At 30.3% G+C, this 21,586-nt stretch overlaps 3 protein-coding genes across 6 annotated transcripts; 2 read left to right on the forward strand and 1 right to left on the reverse strand.

Annotated features, from left to right (window-relative positions):
- The first annotated feature begins 3,654 nt into the window (after nucleotides 1-3,654).
- LOC100782546 (polyubiquitin) lies at nucleotides 3,655-5,689 on the forward strand. The gene is made up of 2 exons (XM_014769819.2): nucleotides 3,655-3,813; nucleotides 4,403-5,689. The coding sequence occupies exon 2, from the start codon at nucleotides 4,403-4,405 to the stop codon at nucleotides 5,546-5,548; it is 1,146 nt and encodes a 381-aa protein (XP_014625305.1). The 5' UTR covers nucleotides 3,655-3,813; the 3' UTR covers nucleotides 5,549-5,689.
- A 149-nt stretch (nucleotides 5,690-5,838) lies between these two features.
- On the forward strand, nucleotides 5,839-9,816 carry LOC102664645 (polyubiquitin). Of its 2 annotated transcripts, XM_014769820.3 has the most exons (2): nucleotides 5,839-8,718; nucleotides 9,080-9,816. In XM_014769820.3, the coding sequence occupies exon 2, from the start codon at nucleotides 9,080-9,082 to the stop codon at nucleotides 9,539-9,541; it is 462 nt and encodes a 153-aa protein (XP_014625306.1). In that variant the 5' UTR covers nucleotides 5,839-8,718; the 3' UTR covers nucleotides 9,542-9,816. The 2 variants fall into 2 exon arrangements, with proteins under 2 accessions (XP_014625306.1, XP_040867259.1); XM_041011325.1 differs by lacking the exon at nucleotides 5,839-8,718 and having other exon boundaries at nucleotides 8,743-9,816.
- A 5,172-nt stretch (nucleotides 9,817-14,988) lies between these two features.
- On the reverse strand, nucleotides 14,989-19,768 carry LOC100779314 (WRKY transcription factor 6). 3 transcript variants are annotated; one of them, XM_006600354.4, is made up of 7 exons: nucleotides 19,540-19,768; nucleotides 19,197-19,274; nucleotides 18,909-19,076; nucleotides 18,433-18,499; nucleotides 18,210-18,328; nucleotides 16,618-16,731; nucleotides 14,989-15,804 (listed from the first exon to the last, which is right to left on the reverse strand). In XM_006600354.4, exons 1-7 carry the CDS (start codon nucleotides 19,645-19,647, stop codon nucleotides 15,286-15,288), a joined length of 1,173 nt encoding a protein of 390 aa, XP_006600417.1. In that variant the 5' UTR covers nucleotides 19,648-19,768; the 3' UTR covers nucleotides 14,989-15,285. The 3 variants fall into 3 exon arrangements, with proteins under 3 accessions (XP_006600417.1, XP_003550582.1, XP_040867252.1); XM_003550534.5 differs by having other exon boundaries at nucleotides 18,210-18,331; XM_041011318.1 differs by lacking the exon at nucleotides 16,618-16,731 and having other exon boundaries at nucleotides 18,210-18,331.
- Between the last annotated feature and the right edge of the window lie 1,818 nt (nucleotides 19,769-21,586).

Raw genomic sequence — 21,586 nt, forward strand, 5'->3', positions numbered from 1 at the left:
TATCAGCATTAAAATTATTATTGGTTAAATTATTTCATTTAGTTATATCACAATTCAAGTTAATATAATATTTATTTAATTATTTCATGTCATTAATTATTGGTCAAATTACTTTTTTTGTTACTTATATTAATTTATAAAATTATTCTTACTTATTGATATTTCACGTTAATATTTAATTAATTTACAATTACACTTAACTTTTTAAAGAAGGATATTTTATATTAAGTAATACAACTAATAATTTCATAAAAATATGTGGCATTACCTTACAGATAAAACTAATTATAGAATATGTTAAGTAAAAGGATAAAGAAATCATATCTTATTATTGATGTACCAAACATATAACGTTACAATAGGATAAGAATAATTACCGTATCTTATCATATAATGATCACTGAGAGGATTCATAACAAAAATGTTTATTATCATGTTATTGAAATACAACTAATATTTTAGATTTCATAAAAATTATGAAATTTTTTCCACATATTTATTTTATATTCCCTCACTTCATAATAAATAATTAAGGATATAATTAAAAAATATTAGTTAAAACGTAATTTTTGTCCTTCTATTTTTTAAAAGTTATGATTTTAGTTTTCCTAATTTTTAATTGATATATTTTGTCATTTATTTTTAAAGAAATTATAATTTTAGTCTTTCTATTTTTTAATTGAAATATTTCGTCTCTCACTTTTTAAAAATTCATGATTTTAGTTTCTTTGGTCAATTTCAAACTTGTTGACAGTGTATTTTTTAATTATTTTTTTAATAAATTAAGTTTGTTAGCAATTAAATAATTTAAAAAAAAAACATTTGTCATGCTCATAATAAATAAATGGTTGTCGGTCAACGTTTGCAGACTACATAGATCAATGTTTGAAATTAGTCACAAAAACTAAAATTGATGATTTTTTAAAAGTGAAGATAAAATGTCTTATTTAAAAAATGAGGGCTAAAATTACAGACTTTTTAAAAATGGAGATAAAATATTTCAATTAAAAATTAGGAAAGACTAAAAGCACAAATTTAAGAAAATAGAAAGACTAAAATTGCATTATAATAAAAAAAAAACTTAATGCTCAATGACAATCAAAATAAGAAAGTGTCAATCAAGGAAAAGTGGGTCCACCGGAAGAGATTAGTCTCACATAATGTAGTGGACCAAGGTTTGAATTCCTACTAAAAAAGATGTTCACATTTAGTGTTAGATTATGTCTCGAAGAGAATTATCTCTCAAAAAAGGAGAACCATGAAAAACCAAAAAAATATCACAGGATGAAAAAATAAAGATAGCATATTATGAGACTAATAAAAAAATATTTATCCATTATTTGAAAGATACTCTATTTTTTTAGTAATTGTCAAATTTTTACAGATTTTTTTATTTATATGTCATTTCCAAAGTTTAAGATCATGCTAATTATTTTTTTTAATTATAATCTCACTTGTTCTTTGGGTTATGTTCAACAAGTTATTTTAGCTGGTTTTTACTTTTTTTATTAGTTGAAAATCTTGTTTGACGATTAAATAAATAATTTTTTTAAAATAGTTTTGAATGTTTTTTAAAATGCTACTTGAAATAACACTTTTATCTTATAGTTTTTTTTATATTTTATTCTATTTTTATCCTTAAAATATTTATTCAATTTTCTTATTACCTTTTTAAAATATGTCATTTTATATTTTTTAGCTACTTTAATAATTAATTTTATCAAATACTTATATTTTAATAAGTTGTCTTAAAACCTTAATCTTTAATTAATTTACACATTTATGGTAGGTGGAAAGAAAATGAAATAAAGTAAAAAACTCTACAACTATTTTATTAGAACAAATTTTTTTATTGTATATATGAGTTTCTACATAACAACCTTAAAAGACAAATGAAAATAATTAAGTTTGTGAGAGTATTTTAATATTAAAATTTAATATTTATTATTAAAAAATTAATTTGATGATAAATTATACTTTTTAGGATCACATAGATGAAACTAATTTTCCTCCTTCATTCGGCTAAACAAAAAGAGATGCAATTGTCATAGGCATTTAAGAATTAAAATATCATTTATCTATAATTAATTAAAAGTTATATAAAAATAGAAATAAATATGATTTTAATCATATAAATTTTAATTATCTAAATTTAAAGTTATTTTTTTAGTTCTTAAAATTCACAAAAAAATAGTCTTTTTGCATGGTACAAGTCAAATTTAAAATAAGAGATTTATAATTTGTAACAAGATGGTAAAAAAATTGATTTTTTTATTTTATATTTTATTTATACTTCTCAAAGTTAAAAAATATCATAAATAAGTCAATAATTTTTTTACAAAAAACTCATTAATCTTTTTAAAAATTGTTTTAATTTTTTTATGCACTTAATTCTGACAATTTAAAACACAAAAACAATCTTATTTTAAAATATAAAATAAAAATCAAATTATAATAATAAAATTTGTCAAATATTATGATTATTTTATTTCTTATGTGACGTACTCCCTCTTGTCTTATATATTAATCACTTTTAACTGAATCATCCAGATTAATGAAGGAAAGTTTAGCCATTAAATATGTATGAAAATAAAATAAATTTTCAATTATACTCTAACATAATTACTCATCCAACTAATTTCACTAATAACTAATTAAATGTTTAGCATAAATTATCATTTAAGGTTCTATTTTTTCACACCATTATTAATAATCACTCATTATTCTACTATTCTCATTAATGGATATAGACGGACTAATAGCAACCTTCAATCTCAATATTTCTCTTACACCGCCTCAACAAACAACACACATTAGTAATTACTCCAGTATCTCCATCAATGAGCATGAACCAATAACAACTTTGAATCTCTCTTATAATGAAATCTTACTCAATGGTCATTAAGAATTAACAAGTCAAGGATCACTATTCTCTCCTGTCAATCTCTTAATAATGGTTATGGTAATTAAATCTTCATACCATTGAGATCCTTGTTGAGTGTTTGAGTCCTCAATCCTCAGCAACCAATCTCAACAAATCCACATGGCTTACGATTGGTTCCTTGCCCTTGCCTTTCTCCATGGAGAGAAAAACGTTTCCATCTCGATAAAAAAGATAGAGGTAATACGAGAGAAGGTTAATACGAGAGACAGAAAATGAAATATTTGAAGAGATACTCATTTTTATTAATTGCATGGAATGAGAAGAGTGGATGGACGATGTATGGAAAATAGGTTTTTCTACTAATGAAGTTGACAATATATAAATGACAGAATTAAAAAATATATTATTAATAGATTAGTTGGTGACTTATAAATAAGATCAAATATTTCTTATAGAAGGTGATCAATATATAAGATCGGACGGAATACACTTTAAAAAAAGATTAAAAAAATATTTTGTGAATTCAAAAGAATTAAAAGACAAATTTAAATTTAAAGTATTAAAAAATTATTCATAATTAATGGATTAAAAACATATTTAAGAAAAAATAAAAATTATAACAAAGAGATAAATTTAGGTTTTAGGTGGCAGAAAAGCATTTTGTCATCGACGACGTTAGAAGCAAAATGTAGAATCTTCCGGACCATTGTAGAAACGTAATCCTTATCTTGCCGTGCGTGTCAATGACCACCACCGTACACGTGGCAAATCTTAATTCGTTCAGTTTCGGATATTTTCGTCATTGAGACATCGCACCAAGCTATAAGTACGACCCCTTCTACCTCTAATTCATGCATAGCAATTCCCAATTCCTAATTGTTTAAACCTAATTCTCATTTCTTCATCGTTCGATTCTTCTCCTCCTAAAGGTACGTCTCTGGTTTCCTCTCTCTCTTGTTCATTCTTTTCGTAATAGCAACCTTATTAGCCTTCGTTTATTGATTTTTCTCCTAATTACACTTCAATTTTTTCGATTTGTGTTTGTTACGTCAATCTGTATATCTTTTTTGTTGTCGTCGAATCCGAAACTTTTCATTCGCCTTTCTGATTCCGTAAATCGTTTGTTAAGTGCAACATCTTTCCCTGTTCTTAGGTATCTGATTGATTTCTCTCTTTCTTTTTTTTTTTATCAGTTTTGAGGAATTAGGGTTCGTGATCTGATTTGTTTCTTTAAAATTTCCCCGGTTCTTAATTAGGCTCTGCGATTTAATTTCTTTTATCATATTTGAAGAATCATGGTTCTTTCTTGGTTTGATTTATTGTGCACTCAGTTTCTGATATGCAAAATCTTTCCCTGTTTTAATTAAGGTTTAGGGTTTGCGAGTTGTCATTTTGGAAAATAGGGTTTGTGGTTTATTGATTGTGTAATCCGTTTGGTTGTAAGCAGAAACTTCTCTGTTTTAAATCATTGTTTGTGATTTAGCTCTATTTTTTATGGTTCTGTTTGTGATTGAACAGATGCAGATCTTCGTGAAAACTTTGACCGGTAAGACCATCACCCTTGAGGTGGAGTCCTCCGACACCATCGATAACGTGAAAGCTAAGATTCAAGACAAGGAAGGGATCCCACCTGACCAGCAGAGACTTATCTTTGCGGGTAAACAGCTTGAGGATGGTCGAACCCTTGCCGACTACAACATCCAAAAGGAATCCACTCTCCACCTCGTGCTTCGCCTCAGGGGTGGCATGCAAATCTTTGTCAAGACTTTGACTGGCAAGACCATCACCCTCGAGGTCGAATCCTCGGACACCATTGATAATGTCAAGGCCAAGATCCAGGACAAGGAGGGTATCCCTCCAGATCAGCAGAGGTTGATATTTGCTGGTAAACAACTTGAGGATGGAAGAACCCTTGCTGATTACAATATTCAGAAGGAGTCTACCTTACACTTGGTTCTTCGTTTAAGAGGTGGCATGCAGATTTTCGTCAAGACTTTGACGGGAAAGACCATCACCTTGGAGGTGGAGAGTTCAGATACCATAGACAATGTGAAAGCCAAGATTCAAGATAAGGAGGGTATCCCCCCAGACCAGCAGAGGCTTATCTTTGCTGGTAAACAGCTTGAAGATGGACGAACCCTTGCAGATTATAACATCCAGAAGGAATCTACCCTGCACTTGGTTTTGAGGCTTCGTGGTGGCATGCAAATCTTTGTTAAGACTTTGACCGGAAAAACAATAACTTTAGAAGTTGAAAGTTCTGATACCATCGATAACGTGAAGGCAAAGATACAGGACAAAGAGGGGATTCCACCAGACCAGCAGAGGCTTATCTTTGCTGGGAAGCAGCTGGAAGATGGTCGTACTCTTGCTGATTATAATATCCAGAAGGAGTCCACTCTGCATTTGGTGTTGAGGCTTCGTGGAGGTATGCAGATATTTGTGAAGACTCTGACAGGGAAGACCATTACCTTGGAGGTGGAAAGCTCTGATACTATTGACAATGTGAAAGCTAAGATTCAGGACAAGGAAGGTATCCCTCCAGATCAGCAGAGGCTCATTTTTGCTGGGAAGCAATTGGAAGATGGTCGTACCTTGGCAGATTACAATATTCAGAAGGAATCCACTTTGCATCTTGTCCTTCGCCTTCGTGGTGGTTGCTAAGGGGAATCCCTTTTATGAAGTGTTCTCATATGTCTTATCTGTTTGTTCAGTGTCTCCCTTGAACTTGTGCTTTGCATCTCTGGTTTAAGTGCTGCTGTTTATTATGTTTTAAAATGATGTATTGAACTCGTTTCAGCGAAAGTATGTTGTTTATGTTTTTATTTTAAATATCAATATCGTTTCACAGTTAGTTAGTTGTTTAATATTTGATTAACCAATCTTAAGAAAATTAAGATTCTATTTATAACCAGCTTAACTGATAAGCACAGATATCTTAACAGATAAGCTAAACACATCATAATACATAATTCTGTTTTAAAATATAAAAATGGATAGAAGGTACGCATAAGCTTTTTTTGTTTTATGGCTTGCTTTCAGCATTTAACTGGTAAGTACAAATATCGTAACAGCTATAACGTTCATCATAATACATATTTTTTGATGGCCTGCATTCAGCAATTTCTAACAAATTGCAAGTTCTTCGTCACTTTTTTGTGAATATGTTCGGACAGTAGCTAGATTTATCCTCCAATGTATAAACTAAAGTTGGTTCAGGATGAGAGGAGATAATTTTTTTATTTTTTATGTGGGATCATATCTTTTGCGTTCTATTTTAATTTTTAAAAATTTCTTTTGATTTTTTTTTTCTTTTCAGTTTTATCCTCCAAATCAAACACATCCTAACCTCAAGTATTTAAATAAAATTTCACTATATTAATCCTTCTTGAATTAAATTCATCCAAATTTTAATTCTTAATGAGTACCTCGTAAAATTGCCAGCTTTTACCCTAACTATCCTCGTTAAAATTCTCAACAAATAACTACTTAAAATACTACAGAAAAAACTACAAATTTTAATTAGGGTGAAATAATGATTTTCTTTTTGTAGAAATATAATTTAATTTAAATGAAGAAATTAGATTGCGAGTTTATATATCTTATCTTTAGAATTAGGCCCCTCTAAAATCTAATTTATCGAAAGGTTAAACTTGTAAGAATGTTTGAAGTTATTGTAAAAGTTGAAGGATATATATATATTAATTTGAAGGAAATAACAGAACAACAAAGCAACAAATGCTTCAATGAGAAGACTAGAGGGAAAATTAGATCACATGTCTAGAGATTTAGATGAAGCCGCCCCATGCTTAGCAAAGCTTGGACATCCTTGATGATCGGAGACGAACACCATCTTTAATAGGATTGAGAGGCTTTTTCCTCAAGATGGCACTGTTGTGGCAGTCAAATCAAATGTGATAAACTTGGCAACCCCAAAGGCACTGACCAAGTCCTCAACGAGCTTCTCATATTATGCCAACTTATTAACCACCGCAACCATGTTGGTCTACTTGGTTGCTGTGTGGAACTGGACCAGCCTATTATGGTTTGCAAAATCAAATGCCTAAGGGCCGTGGCTTCTTCATATGGATTCATCGCCTTCAAATTGCAAGTCACCGCTGAAGGTCTCGCTTACCCTCACTTCATAACTGTCTAATTTGCAGTGATCAATGCCATTTATCATTTGCATTATGAATCACGTATAAAGAATATATTTATTTGCATATGAATTTTAGTTCATGGATTTATTTTACCTTACGTGATTAAGTGCTAAAAGCTGAGAGAGAAATTATATGCAGATTAGGCGGGGGGAAAATTTGGCAGAACTTCTAAGCTTTATTAATAAAAGCTTTTCTGAAGTATAACTAAAATTTGTTCTCGTCAAAAGGATTCCCGATGCAATGCAATGCAGCCCACTTTCAGATCAAAACCAATTATATTTTCGATGTTGTATAATTAAGGTGTTGAAGAGATAGCAGCAGAGAATACGAAAGTTCCCAATGCCGTAAAATTAACGTGCGACACATGTCAAGAAATAGAAACGTTAATCATTTTTCGTATCATAAACCTATCAATGCTATATAAATGCTAAATAACAGTGCATATATATTAGGAAGAGTCAATTAATTCTGGCATTTATAATTTGACATGTTTTGCGTGGTAAACAAGAAACGGAGGATCTATTTTGATATGAATGAAATTTGCATTAATAATTGTCTAATGTGCAATATCTCTCGTGAATATCATTTACCATTTGCATTAATCACGTATAAAAAATATATTTGCATTAACTTTTAATGCATGGATTTATTCCACCTTACGTGCTTAAGTTCAAAGAGCTGAGCAGGAAATTACATGCAAAAATTAGGCGGGATTTTTTTTTTGGCAGAACTTCTTAGCTTTATTAATAATAATAAAAGATAAATAGAGAGAAATTGGTAAGTGAAAATATTGTTTTTAGATGAAACAATAAAAATAGTGAAGTGTGCAGCCAGAGCTAAACCCAAAATGAAAAGAGGTTTGGTGTATATATATATAATAGTAGCTACCATGAATATAACCTAAAGTATAATTAAGATTTTTTCTCATCAAAAGGATTTCCGATGCAATGCAGCCCACTTTCAAATTAAAGCCAACCATATATCCAATGTTTAATAATTAAGGTGGCTGCACATTTGAAGAGAAAGTGGAGAATACAAAAGTTTCCAATGCTGTAAAACTAAAATGCTGCACATTTCAAGAAATACAAGATAATGCGAAAAGTTAATCATGATTCCCCATGTCATAAACCTATAAATGCTAAATAACGGTACATTTTAAGAAGAGTCAATTAATTCTGACATTTATATATAATTTGACACGTTTTGTGTGAATAAACAGAACGAATATCTATTTTGATATGAGTGAAATTTACATTAATAACTATGTGCAGTATCTCTCATGAATATCATTTACTATTTGCATCAATCACATATAAAGAATATATTTGCATTCAATTTTAATTATGGATTTATTCCACCTTACGTGATTAAATGTTAAAAGCCGAGCGGAAAATTACATACAGATTAGGCGGGAAAAAAATTTGACAAAATTTCTTAGCTTTGTAGAAACGTAAACCGTTGCGTATGTAAATTGCCACCATCATCTACACGTGACAAACCTTATTCATTAATCCATGGATATTTTTCGTTATTGACTCATCACAGCCAAGCTATAAATACGATCCCTCCTACACCTTTTCAATCATGCCTTTCCCTATTCGAAATTCTCAATATATAGCATAGCACAAATACATAATCTCTCAATTTTTCGATCTTTTGTATATTTCCTCTCAAGTTAAGTTTCTGATTTATTACCTTTTTTGATCACCATAATCTGATTATGTCTAGGTTCAGTTTAAAGATCATATTTACTTTCCGATCTTTTTTATTTCTTTTTAATTATGTTGATATGTGAAGTCTGGTTTTTGTCTTCGCTGAGTCCAAATCTGTCCAGTTGTCTTTCGGATTCTGTGATCCGATTGCTTATGCTGTAAATTTCTTGATAATTTTTAGTTATGATTGCCTAGTTATTTTTATTTTAAGGTATTTTTTTTGTTGTTGCAATTTTGAGGTATTAGGGTTTTGTTTTTTTTATAATTCTATTGCCGATAAACATATGTATCTGGTTTTGATGGTTTGGTTTGTGATTGAACAGATGCAGATCTTTGTGAAAACTTTGACCGGTAAGACTATCACCCTTGAGGTGGAGTCTTCTGACAGCATCGAAAACGTGAAAGCTAAGATTGAAGAAAAGGAAGGGATCCCACCTGATCAGCAGAGGCTTATCTTTGCCGGGAAACAACTTGAAGATGGAAGAACCCTTGAAGACTATGAAATCCAGAAGGAATCAACGCTGCACTTGGTGTTGCGGCTTCGTGGTGGCATGCAAATTTTTGTCAAGACCTTGACGGGAAAGACCATAACTTTAGAGGTTGAAGGTTCTGATACAATAGAAAATGTAAAAGCTAAGATTCAGGAAAAGGAGGGCATTCCACCGGATCAGCAGAGGCTTATTTTTGCTGGGAAGCAATTGGAAGATGAGCGTACCTTGGAAGATTACGATATTCAAAAGGAATCCACCCTGCACCTTGTCCTTCGCCTTCGTGGTGGTTTCTAAGTGTCTGCTATGTCCAACTAGTTCTCTGACTTGGGTGATGCACATTAGATCATTTTAAATATATATCCATATATAGAACAAATAACTTTGAATCGATAGATATTAAATATAATGACAACAAGAGATGGAAATTGTGTTTATTACAAGCAAAGAAAGATGTTTATATCCGTAATCATATTATAATGTGATACTCATTATCAATGAATTTTGCATCTTGCAGACCCTAGTAATAAAAATTGGGAACTTTGATATGCCAAACTACATTTGAAGAAAAAGATATATCGCATCAATGATTTAGGAGACTCTTGAACCAAATTTATCAAAAACTAACCACAAAAAAGGAAAATTGTCACTAGTGACTCAACAATAATAATTTATCACTACTGTCACAATATTATAAAACATATCATAGAAAATTACATAACCACTTCACTATAGAAAATTACATAAGCCAAAGCCTTCACTTCTACATTTGAAGAAAAAGATAACATCACTGATAGAGAGACCAAATAAATTGGTTTAGCCGTGCGATGCACAAAGATTTTATTTAACTATATTTTCCTTTGTTTTTTAAAAGAATATTTTAAGATGTTCATATTTAAATATTATATGGGTTTTTATTTAGTTGATCATTTAAATTAGAATTAAATGTCTATACACTAATAATATAAATTATCACCTTTTAAATTACTTTAAGATGATTATTTGAAAAGTCAACAAATTTATTATACATGATAGGATGTGATTAGATGATTATGTAATATTCTATCGTGTATGATCATTTTTATCTTTAAATTATAACTAATATAATTTTAGAAAGAAATATATTTAAATTTTCTTTTCAAAATTTAAATAGTTACATAGTTAAATATTTTAAAGAAATGTTAGATCACAATAATTAAAAGATTTAAAAATACATTATAATAAGGAAAATATATTTTGTTTAGTGAAATTAAAATCTAAGGCAGGATTCTCATAATTGAAATACATTTTGATATTAAGTTAAGAATTCATTATAACTAAGTTTAAATATGTTGAAGATCCAAGAAATATACTTAAATTCTGCAATTAATTCTCGAAACTTTAAAAGTTTTATAAGAGATCTTTACCATTAATTTTCGTCCAAAACATGAGGACGTGTTCATTAGTTAGACATGTCAACGACACACATGTGACATCACATCAAAAGACGTCCAAACACATGAACTACACCATTGACCATAACAACACTTTCCACCTCCCCTTGTCCTCCGTTCTTTCACCGCCGCCGCCACTACCCACTCCATGCATGAATTCTCTATCACCCCACCTCTCTCCTCTCGCAATTCTCTTCCCCAAGTCCAAAACCCAAACTCAATTTTCATTAAACCTTTTCTTTAACACCATGCATCACCCCTTCAACTATTGCATGAATAGCCAACCCAAAATTGAACCTGTGTCAAAGATATCGCAAACCAATCAACAAACCCAAACTTGGGAGTAACAAAACCAAATCTAAAAAATCAAGTTGCAGTTATGGTGAGTGGCAAGTTTGGAGAAGAAGCCGCAAGCAAAGATGATGAATGCCCGATCTCGACGACCCTCTTGTGGTGTGTGGCCTCCATACGCTTTCTCAACTTGGGCTCCTAAGAGAAGTCAAGGTAGACACACCCTTCGGCGACGCATGCGGCCATAACAGATGGAGGCTGAAATGGCCCACATAATTAACGAGGGGAGGAAGAGAGAAAGTATGTAGGGTTTGAGTTTTAAGTTGTTGTTGCGTGGTTGGGGTTGGCTTTCACAAAGGAGGGATCGACTTGGATGAAGGTGGTGTTAAGGGTTTTGGGGTCGCTGAAGGAGCAGGAAGAATGGGGAAATAAGAGAAGAAGGGAAGAAGGAAGGAAAAAAAAAAAGAAAGAAAAATAGGCATAGACAATTTCTTTATAAATTAAATATAAAAATAAATGAAATCCAGGTGACACGCCATGTCATTGATACCTCTAATGTGACTCCGCACATGTATCACTAACATGTCTAACTGGCGCATCATCACGTTTTGAACTGAGACTAATAGCAAGATCATCTACAAAACTTTTAAAGTTTAAGGGACATAAAGAGAAACAAAATTTTTCCATGGATGAGTAGCAAAATTTGAATAGATTTTATTAATCTCTAATATATTTAAGTCTTTTAATTATATGATCAATAAAAAATTATAATTCAAGTCATGTGACATGCTTCCATAAAAAAGTTAATAAAAAAATATACACAAAGCATGGATGATTTTAAGACTATCATACAAGTTATTTAAAAAACATCTTCATAGTATATATAAACAAATGATATTTATTCAATTTAGGTCAACCCAGAACATGATTGTTATACACAATGCAGTGAAATTTACTTGGAAGAGTTCATATGAACTCGACACTTAAACTTTCAAATAAATTTTACTACTTACAAAAAAAATCAATACACTTACAAACAATATGATTGTAATATATAAGATAATTTCAAAAGATAGAATGATCTTTTACTTGCACATATTAAATTTTACTTCGTAATACTATTTCCATATATTAAATCTATGGTTTTTCCTTATTGTTTCCATCTTAAAATTCAGATAAAGTAATGTTGCCACTAGATTTTCCTGCCAGCTGCATATCAAGTGTCCCCAAGGACCATTCCCATCCAAAAATTCTAGAGAAGATGATGTCTTCTTCTCAACCAAATTCATATCATAAAAACAAATAAAAACATCGCGTTAATAAGAAATATTTCAAATTACAAATCCTAATACGGAAGATTTCAAAATTATGAATCTGAACCTTTAAGAGAAAAATAAATTAATTTATTGGCACTTCAAGGCTAGCCTTTTTTTTTTTTTTATCATTTTTCCATATATTAAATTAAGAAATAGTGGTGTTACTTGAAAAAATGATTGCATGTAAGATTCTCATTATCTTCATCATCCTTGAGTATTTTCTTCACTTATATGGTACTTAACTTTTTTACTTCTATTCTATTAGAACTTCATTTTACACTTCACTCCAACAAAGAGAATAAAACAAATTAGTAGACCAAATAACATTATTGGACTCATAATATACTTTGAACTTCATCATATTCAAATGGAGTATAGATTGATAAATAACATTTAGATGTGGAAGGAAAGACTCTTAAATATGAATCCCAACTTGAGCCATAGATAAAGAGAAGCAGATTAACAGATAAATAGTGGAAAAAAATTTCAAATATAACTTTTAATTCCCTATTTCACCTACTAACTGCTGGAAGAAAAATTACAAAGCCACGGTGCATCCACAAAGAATCGGTTACCATTGGTACCATATCTGGGCATAAATTAAGCCTAAAAACAATTAGATGCAAATTCGAATGCAAAAAAGGAAAAATTTAAAAACAAAAAAAAATATTATGTAACTTAGATTTTAAACCCACAAAAGAACCGCAAAGGAATGGAGGCCGAGGAATCCAACAAAAAAAGAAAAATAATGAGACTACAAATGCCAAACAAAAGAAAAAATGAGAACGGGGTGTAGATTCTGGAACCATAACCATCATTTATTCATCGTTTTTTTCCAAAAAAAAAATACAAACCTGACAGAAGAAACCCCTTTCTACCCAGAACAAAACGGCAGAGTCTAATGCAATTGGATAGTGGTGGTGCCACCCTAGATGTGCCAATCTGAAGGCGTAAAGAGAGAGGGTGTAAATTCTGAAGAAAAAGAAATCAGAAATTTGAAGAGTCTTATAAGGAGGCAAAGAAGGAAAAGAAAGATTGAAACTCACGTTTTATTTTTTTATGTATGGAGGCCCCAAAGGGCCTCATTGAAACTCACATACTACCAGTTACGTTGGGAGACATCCTTGTTAATGAGAAGGTATGCAAACTTAGGATCATTGGAGAGTTCAACGGTCATTTTGATTCTCTGTTTTTGTAGCGTGAATTTATTGAGCGCCACAATTCACCCTGAAAACGCATGCCACAATAAAAACATTAGTTAATGAATGAAAATGCATTAAACTATTGAAGCACATGCATATTTATCGAAAAAGAATCTTTTGTTAATAGTTGGAGCATTAAAAGAGTGAATGAACGTGCATAGATTCATCCAGAATTAGGGGGATAATAACATGTCGTTTAGGCGGGAATTAGTTATTTGTAAGTCAGTGGGTAGAGGGTGATGCAAGACACAGCATAATTTGGAACTGAAAAGAGGGATTGAAAGTAGGGATGAACAAGACGAGAATTAAAGAGACAAGAAAAAATGAGTTATAATTTATCGAACAAGAAAGATTGAGTAATACAGCATATATAATGCGGAATTGAAAGAGAGAAGGAGGTGAATAAGATGAAAATAAAAGACCAGAATTGTTACTTTGAGAAACTTATTATGCCTAGAGTGTTGTTATTTAGTTGATTTCTTTTGAAATCTTTCCCTTGGTCCTGGAAGCTCTCTTAAAAACGAGACTTTAGCTACCCAACCTAGGAACTACAAGCATTTTCAGCCTACCATTATTGTTGTCTCACTTTCTTCAAAACTGCTTTAGCTTAGGAGGATAATGGTGGTTGATCATGATTTTCTATTCGAAATTAGTGTCACTGAAGGAACACGCGACCATATAAGCCTTTCTCTGACACTAAAATGGATTAGGATCACATCTTGAGTTAATCCGAGTAATTACCTCGTGTAAATTTCTGGCAGAATCCATTATTTTACTCATAGCATGAGTTTCACAATTCAAAATCACAAACCGTTTATTTCATTGGAAATGTAATATACAAGTCATAAAGCTTTTAAATGTAAAATAATCAGATTTTTTTTCTCTTTTTCACCTAATGCCAATCTTTTCATGCAAAGTCAGGGTCACTTTTGCCGATTTGTATGCAGTCATGGTCGTCAAAGCTTGTATATGTTTTTCAACATAGGCATCAAGGTTACAATTAACACTATTTGTTGCTTCATAAATCTAACACATTAGAATACTAATCTTGAAAAAGTATCAGACTATCAAAGATTAATACATCTTCCTATCAAAGTCAATTAATTTTCTGCATAATTCTAATTTTTGGTGCCTATGTCTGTTTTGCTAACAACATTGAGGTTTAATTTTCATAAGAGTTTCTGGTGCTCATTCTATTTGAATTGTCACCAGATTGTCTCCAAAGAAATCAGTTTCTGCACATTTCTCAATGGTTGTTTCTTCACTGTCATGTGCATTATGCAAACCATATTATTAAAATATATTTGTGACCTGTAAGCCCACTATTTAAATGGGAAACTAGAACCCCCACTTGTTCCAGACAGAAAATGGAGTAATGTATCCTCATAATATTTGTTCAAGGACCAATTCATATATTATTATGAACATGGATTTTCTCATTAAACTTGCTATACAAACATGCATATATTTTGGGTGTCCAGGATACTTTCTGGCCGGAAGATACTAATATCTCAAAGTAGAAGATTGATTTAAGGAACTGACCTTTTCGAACAGATATTTTTTTATACACATAGACCTGCGGATTGAGCTCCTGACTACATATTAAGGAGCATTTATATGCCAACTATACCTCACCATGTTGATATTAAACTTACTATATATAAAACATGCTTATACATATCGCCTCTTCTGGCAGGCAAGTCAAACTAGCTAGCTGACTTGCTTAATTTAATAATTTCTTGACAATTATTATGAACTCTAAATCAATTGATCCGTAGTGCAGAGCCGATACAGACATCTTAGAAAGTTGGTAGTGATTGACTATGGTTATTGATGTTCTGAGAGTCTCCAATGATTGAGGAAACAGCTGCTTCTAATGCTGCCTTAAGAGAAGGATCATTGGTTATGGCAGCACTGACAACATCCACCAAGGCAAGGTTTTTCTCTGAGGGTAATATTCCCTCAGATTGTTGAGGTTGACCATGCAATGAAAGAGGAAAAGGTTGCAAATGGTTTGAAGAAATAACACTTGGAAATTTCAGGTTGTCCTTAGAGGTTTGGGTAAAGTCCAAATTTATAGTTGGACATGATGATGATGCAGATGGATAGTAGGTAGAGGTGAATAGTGGAGAGAAGAGGTCTGAATTTGAATAAGAATAAGTGCTTCCGTGTGAACTAGAGGTTGAGCCGGAAAGGAACATTTTCAGTGCTGCTGATGTTGTGCTTGCCATGGACTTGGCTGCTGGTGGGAGTGAATGATTATGATTCCCCTCATAGGTTGTGATGACAACACTCTCATCCTCAGAACACCTTTGAACCTGTTACAAAGTAAATGAGATATCTTAGCTGCAAGACACTTTCAAGCCATATATAAAAGAGTTTACTGCATGCAAAATAATGGAAAGGCAAGTATGAATGTCGAAGTTTCTTCTTCAAAACCTCAAAAAGACAAATTAGAATGCTTATGATGTGGAAGAGCCGACGGATTACAAGAGTTGACCAAGGATGGATGCATTATTCATTTCCAATCCACCCTTATATGCAATAGGGTTTATCTGCTTAGAATTGAGAGAAAATAGTTTTTATAAACATGATCTCGACTTTTAAACGATGTGAGACTTTATAACCATCAGAGAGGGAGATTTTTCATAATTCTAACACTTGTTTTATTTTGTTTTTAAAATATCTCTATAATTATTAATTTTTAAAAAAATTTATGTGTAATCTATTTTGCCAAATATTAAATATAAAATTTGTTAAAGGATAAATAAGAAGTTGTTCGTGAGTTAATAAGGATGACTCCATTGTATTTTAATCTTTATGTATTTGATTATGTTATTTCTTGTGTTAAGAGATTGATAAATGAAATGAGATAAATATTATTCATTAAAAAAAAACTTAAGATGTATTACTGTATATAAACTACTATATTTCAAACTAGCACAATGTAAAATAAAGCGTAGATGAAGAATCATGAAAATGATTAAACTTAGGATTTGAGGCGCTAACATCAAATGTATGTTAATATTAGGAATGACAGTAACATACTTTGACTCATTCTCGATTATGAACGATGCCAAGAAAACATATATACATGCCGACGCCAAGAAATAAAAAAAATCTGCACCGACCTGCTTGCGAACCGGACAAGCTGTTCCCATGTTGCAGCGATAGTAGGCCCGAGGGCAAGGATTGCCCTTTGATATCTTTTGTCCATATTTTCTCCATTGGCACCCATCACCCATCTGAGAATAATTAAGATGCCAATGCATTATCGTAAATAGTTTTCTTCAATGTCATATATCATTTTTATTAGTATACTAGATATATATATATATATATATATATATATATATATATATATATATATATATTAATTTGTGCATTGCATAAGAGCCAATTTTGTTTCTATTAAGTAATGTGGATTAATTCGGGGTAGAGATTTAAAAAATTCACCTTATATGCTTTCATGCCTTTAAAAGAAATCATATTTATTATATACATTAATATAGATATATAACAGTGCTTACTTTGTATTAGCAAATAATGTCATTTGATTTTCACTTCCAAAAGTGGGAGAAGGAAAAATGGACATGATTGTTGAGCTTTTAATCACGTTAATTTTGAGTCACTAATGAAAATTTTAAGTAACGTAATTTTGATTGGTAAAATATGTTGACATGATAAGAGTTACGTTGATAGATCAACAAAAGTGTCAGCATCATTAAATAAAACAATTTGAATTTAATTAGCTTCTCTTAATTTTTCAAAATCCATCATTTTGGTTCTTTTAATTTTTAATTGTAATATTTGGTCCTCTAATTTTATAAATTGATGATTTTTGTGTCTCTGATTAACTAATAATTATGATTATTAGAGATATTAAATTAATTATAAATTACAAAAATATTAATCATTAAAAGACTTTAATAAAATACTATTAACTCTAATGTGATATTATTATAGGTGGATTTGTCTTCAAGTGAACATGAAAGAGATGTTTGCGATGAAAAAGATAAACACATTATTGTAAAAAATTAGGATTATTAATATTTTCATCATTTTTTTAATATTTAATGGTTTTAATTAATTTATAATTAACTTAATAACTCAATTAATTAAAATTATTTATTAATAATCTATCATGAAGATCAAAATCGTCAATTTATAAAACTAAAAAAATTAAATGTTACAATTAAAATTCAAGAAAACTAAAAATATGTATTTGAAAAATTAGGGGGATCAAAATTATAATTTAATCAAAATAATATAATAGAAAACGAAATAGCAGACAAAAATATAAATGATAAATAAAGTGAAAAGTGATATTAACAATAAAAAAATACATTTTAATACATTTGTATTTTACTAGCTATAATAATTTTCCGAAAAATACATTTTAATACATTTGTATTTTACATCATTAAATATTAACAATAAAAAAAAATGTGTTTTCCATTACTTAGCGGGAAAGAATTTTTTTTGGGTCTCACTCCAATCTCCCCTTCTTGCAGCCAAACAACCAAAGCGGATTAATTAATTTACCACATAGTTTCATTCAGATGTGTAAATACACCTTGTAATCAATTACACCAACTAACCCCTTTTCACTTTAGAGTCAAATCAAGTAAATAAATGCATAAAATGATAGATGTTATGAGAAAATTATTAGCAAACCAATATATAAAGGAAAATTCTACAAAAATAAGATAGAAATCCATACCAAAGATGATTCTGATCGTGCTCTTACGGACACTCTAGCTTTCTTGCAAGAAGCCTCAAATGCTTGCTCTTCTATGGTTTTTGCTTCTTGTGATGTTGTTACTTGTTTATTGAATTTACCTTCTACATTGTAAGTATACATATATTTCAGGTTTCTACCTATGTTCTTTTCAGTTTTCAATATTTTCAACATAAGTAAATACTTCTTAAGGGTTACCACTTACCAGTATTTAAGAACTGGCTGCAGGAGGATAACACTGGTTTCTCCATGTCTTCTTGCCTGCTGTCCCTCTACAGACATATGAAGACATGGTTTATTTATTTAATTAATTTGTTCAAACAAGAGTGAGAAGATCAAGAAGACATAATAAGGTGAGTTAAATGATTAAGAAAGAAAAAAAAAGAATGTAAATTTGATCTTTTTACTAGTAAAATTAATATTTATTGATAGAAAAATAATGAGAAGATCATTTTAATCATTAATCAGAATCCATGTAATGGTAATAATAAAAAAATATAGAAAAATAATTAATTATCGTCCCGTCGTATGATATTGTGCTACTGCTAGTATTATTAGTGTAGTCCTAAGGTTCAGCAAGTAAATTAATACTAATATAATTTTCATAGCAACTGCAATACAAGAAAAATGAATTATTAGTCAAAATAATAATATATAAAACAAATTCAAAGTCAAACTTGCCTGCATGTCCTCATTATTTCGAGGTGATGAAGATAGTTTCTTCTGCTGCATCGCCGACAATAACTGATTCTGAAGAGCAGCGTAGTGTTCAGAGATCTTATTTAGCATGGACCTTAAATTCTGATTCTCCTTCTTCACTTCCTCTAGCTCAATTTGCAGCAAGCCCAACTAATTAAAATCCAGTCACAGAAAAAGGACTGACATGAGGAACATCGATCGATCAATCAAAATTTATGCAGATTAAAATAGGTTTGTGTAAACCAATTTAACTTATCAAATATTACTCACTTGGTTCAGGTGCTGTTGCTCATGATTTTGTGGAGGCTCCAAGTTATTCAGACTCAAACTGAGAAGAGTAGATCCTAGCTGCATATACAATTCTCTTGTCAATGATCAGTTTATTAAGATCATTAGATAATTCACAAGCATGGTACTTTGTAATAAGTACTGATAAGCTTTCAAAACAAATGATTCATCTAAAATATTTATTTATATCATCATGGAAACTGAAAAAATAAATAAATTTAAAAATAGGGAGAGACAAGTGTTGGACAAATAAGCTAGCAATAGCATAGCCAGATAGGAAGCAGTATATATATATAACATAGCATATGGATGGAAATTAACTTACAGTATTTTTAATGGACGGTTCCTCAGTCCAGTTGAGTGCATCTGTACTATTAACATGTGCCTTTTTCTGAACTTCCAGCAATTTTTTCAATGCAACTTTGCCCTCCATTTATATAGACTTTATGCCAGTCACAGATACTGAGATGGTGATATCAGATATGCGTGCATATATGTACCTGCTCTCACTTGGAATCTAATTTCTGAAGCAAAACCATAAATATATATATATATATATATACATATAGTGGACGCACCCTGCCTATATATATATATATATATAGGTCCCCTCTCCAGCAGGTCACACAGTCTTTGTTAAGTATTTTTCACATAAAATATAAAAGTGACCTTGTTTAAGTGGTGGAGAGAAAAGATAGAGAATAGATGGGGGAAAGCTAGCAAAGAAATGCATTAAAAGCTTCTTTTTTTAAATTTAAATCATAAATATAGTTTTTCTTTTAATGACTACTTTAAAAATTATTTTTATTGATTTACAATGAAAGTTAAACGCTCAATTTTTTCTAAAAAATTTAATTACGAGGTTATAATGTAGAGAAATTTGCTTTTGGCTGTACAAAAGTTGGGCTTAAGAGTTGGTGAGAAGTTTTTCTTCTTCTTTACAACAATAAAAATAAGAATAGAACTTAGAATTTTGTGCAGAGTATATATCGAGTATCCAAATATTCACTAGCTAACTACTTAGCATGTAAAATAATTGGTGTAGGATTGTTTTAATGTAATTAGAGATCATAGTAAATTTAGTGGTAAAATTTTATTATTGTTGATTGCAGTTGTATTCTACTCAAACAAAATTACTTTCACATGAAAAATATTTGTGATTTAAATCAGAAAGATCATGTATGACGTCATAAGAGTTGTGTTATTCATCTAATTAAGAACTTATATAACAATTTAGTTCCTCTAATCCTTAATCCTTAATATAAGGCATCAATTAGAAAGACCTTATAGATCATTTTTATAAGACATTTTATAATATCTATGAAACATTTAATATTTTCCCTAATTTTTCTTATTAAATACTCTAAGTATTTTGTGCTTTTTATTAATAATAATGGATAATATTCTTAAACTTTAATGTTCTCACGCCATTTATAACAATTTAATGATTGTTAATAAGGATAAAATTGATTCAAGAGTAGCATTTTTAAAAAAATCAATAAAATTAACTATTTTTAATGGTTTGTGTAATTATGTCCAAAATATCTTATATTAAACAGAAAAAAATATAATATCATTTTTTGTGTTTATTTTTCTGTTATACAACATCATTTATTATATTTCATATTTTTTTCTCATTTTAAATTGTAATATTTGCTGCATAATTATACAAATAAAATTTTTCAGAATAGAATAATGAGTTTTAGTACAGTATTGTCGCTAGACTACAAGGCTATTATATTTATATATTGCCATGTCAAGGGATTTTTTGCTAACTCTTTTCTTGTTTTTCTTCTTCTTCTTTTTAAAACTTTTTTCGTCCAGTGTGATCACAAATAGCATGGTAGCATTTTGATTATTTGTCGTTGTTGGGAAGTGGTTTGATATAATTTTCTAGTAAAAACAACAGTTTATGAAGTAAGATTTCATAAAAAATGTCTAGTGAACACGTGTTGTTCTTTAATTTCTAATTTTAAAAGGGGAAATGCCTCAAAACCCCATGTTTCATTATAAACGCGTTCCATTCATTACAAGATCCTTATTTCTTTGATTGGTTGAGCCAGATACATTAAATGTATTAAGATTTATCTAGAAAGAAATCAATGTATCTTTTAATAATGTAAGTCAACTAAAGAAGCATCCTCCGTGAGCGACAAAATAAAAGGGGATTGTGACTTCGTTTCCCTTCATCCAGGGAAAAGACAATGCTAAGTTCTACTACATGACTCGATCTGAACCTTGACTCTGAGGAAAATGAGTAAGGAACCGTTGAAAACAATATATTCAGCATTCACTTTTAAGCAGTAATTAATTATCATTATCATAACAACATTAAATACTAATTTAATTAGAAGTTTAACTTCAGTGTCATA

This window comes from Glycine max, chromosome 17 (assembly GCF_000004515.6).
Source record: "Glycine max cultivar Williams 82 chromosome 17, Glycine_max_v4.0, whole genome shotgun sequence".
Classification (NCBI taxonomy): domain Eukaryota; kingdom Viridiplantae; phylum Streptophyta; class Magnoliopsida; order Fabales; family Fabaceae; genus Glycine; species Glycine max.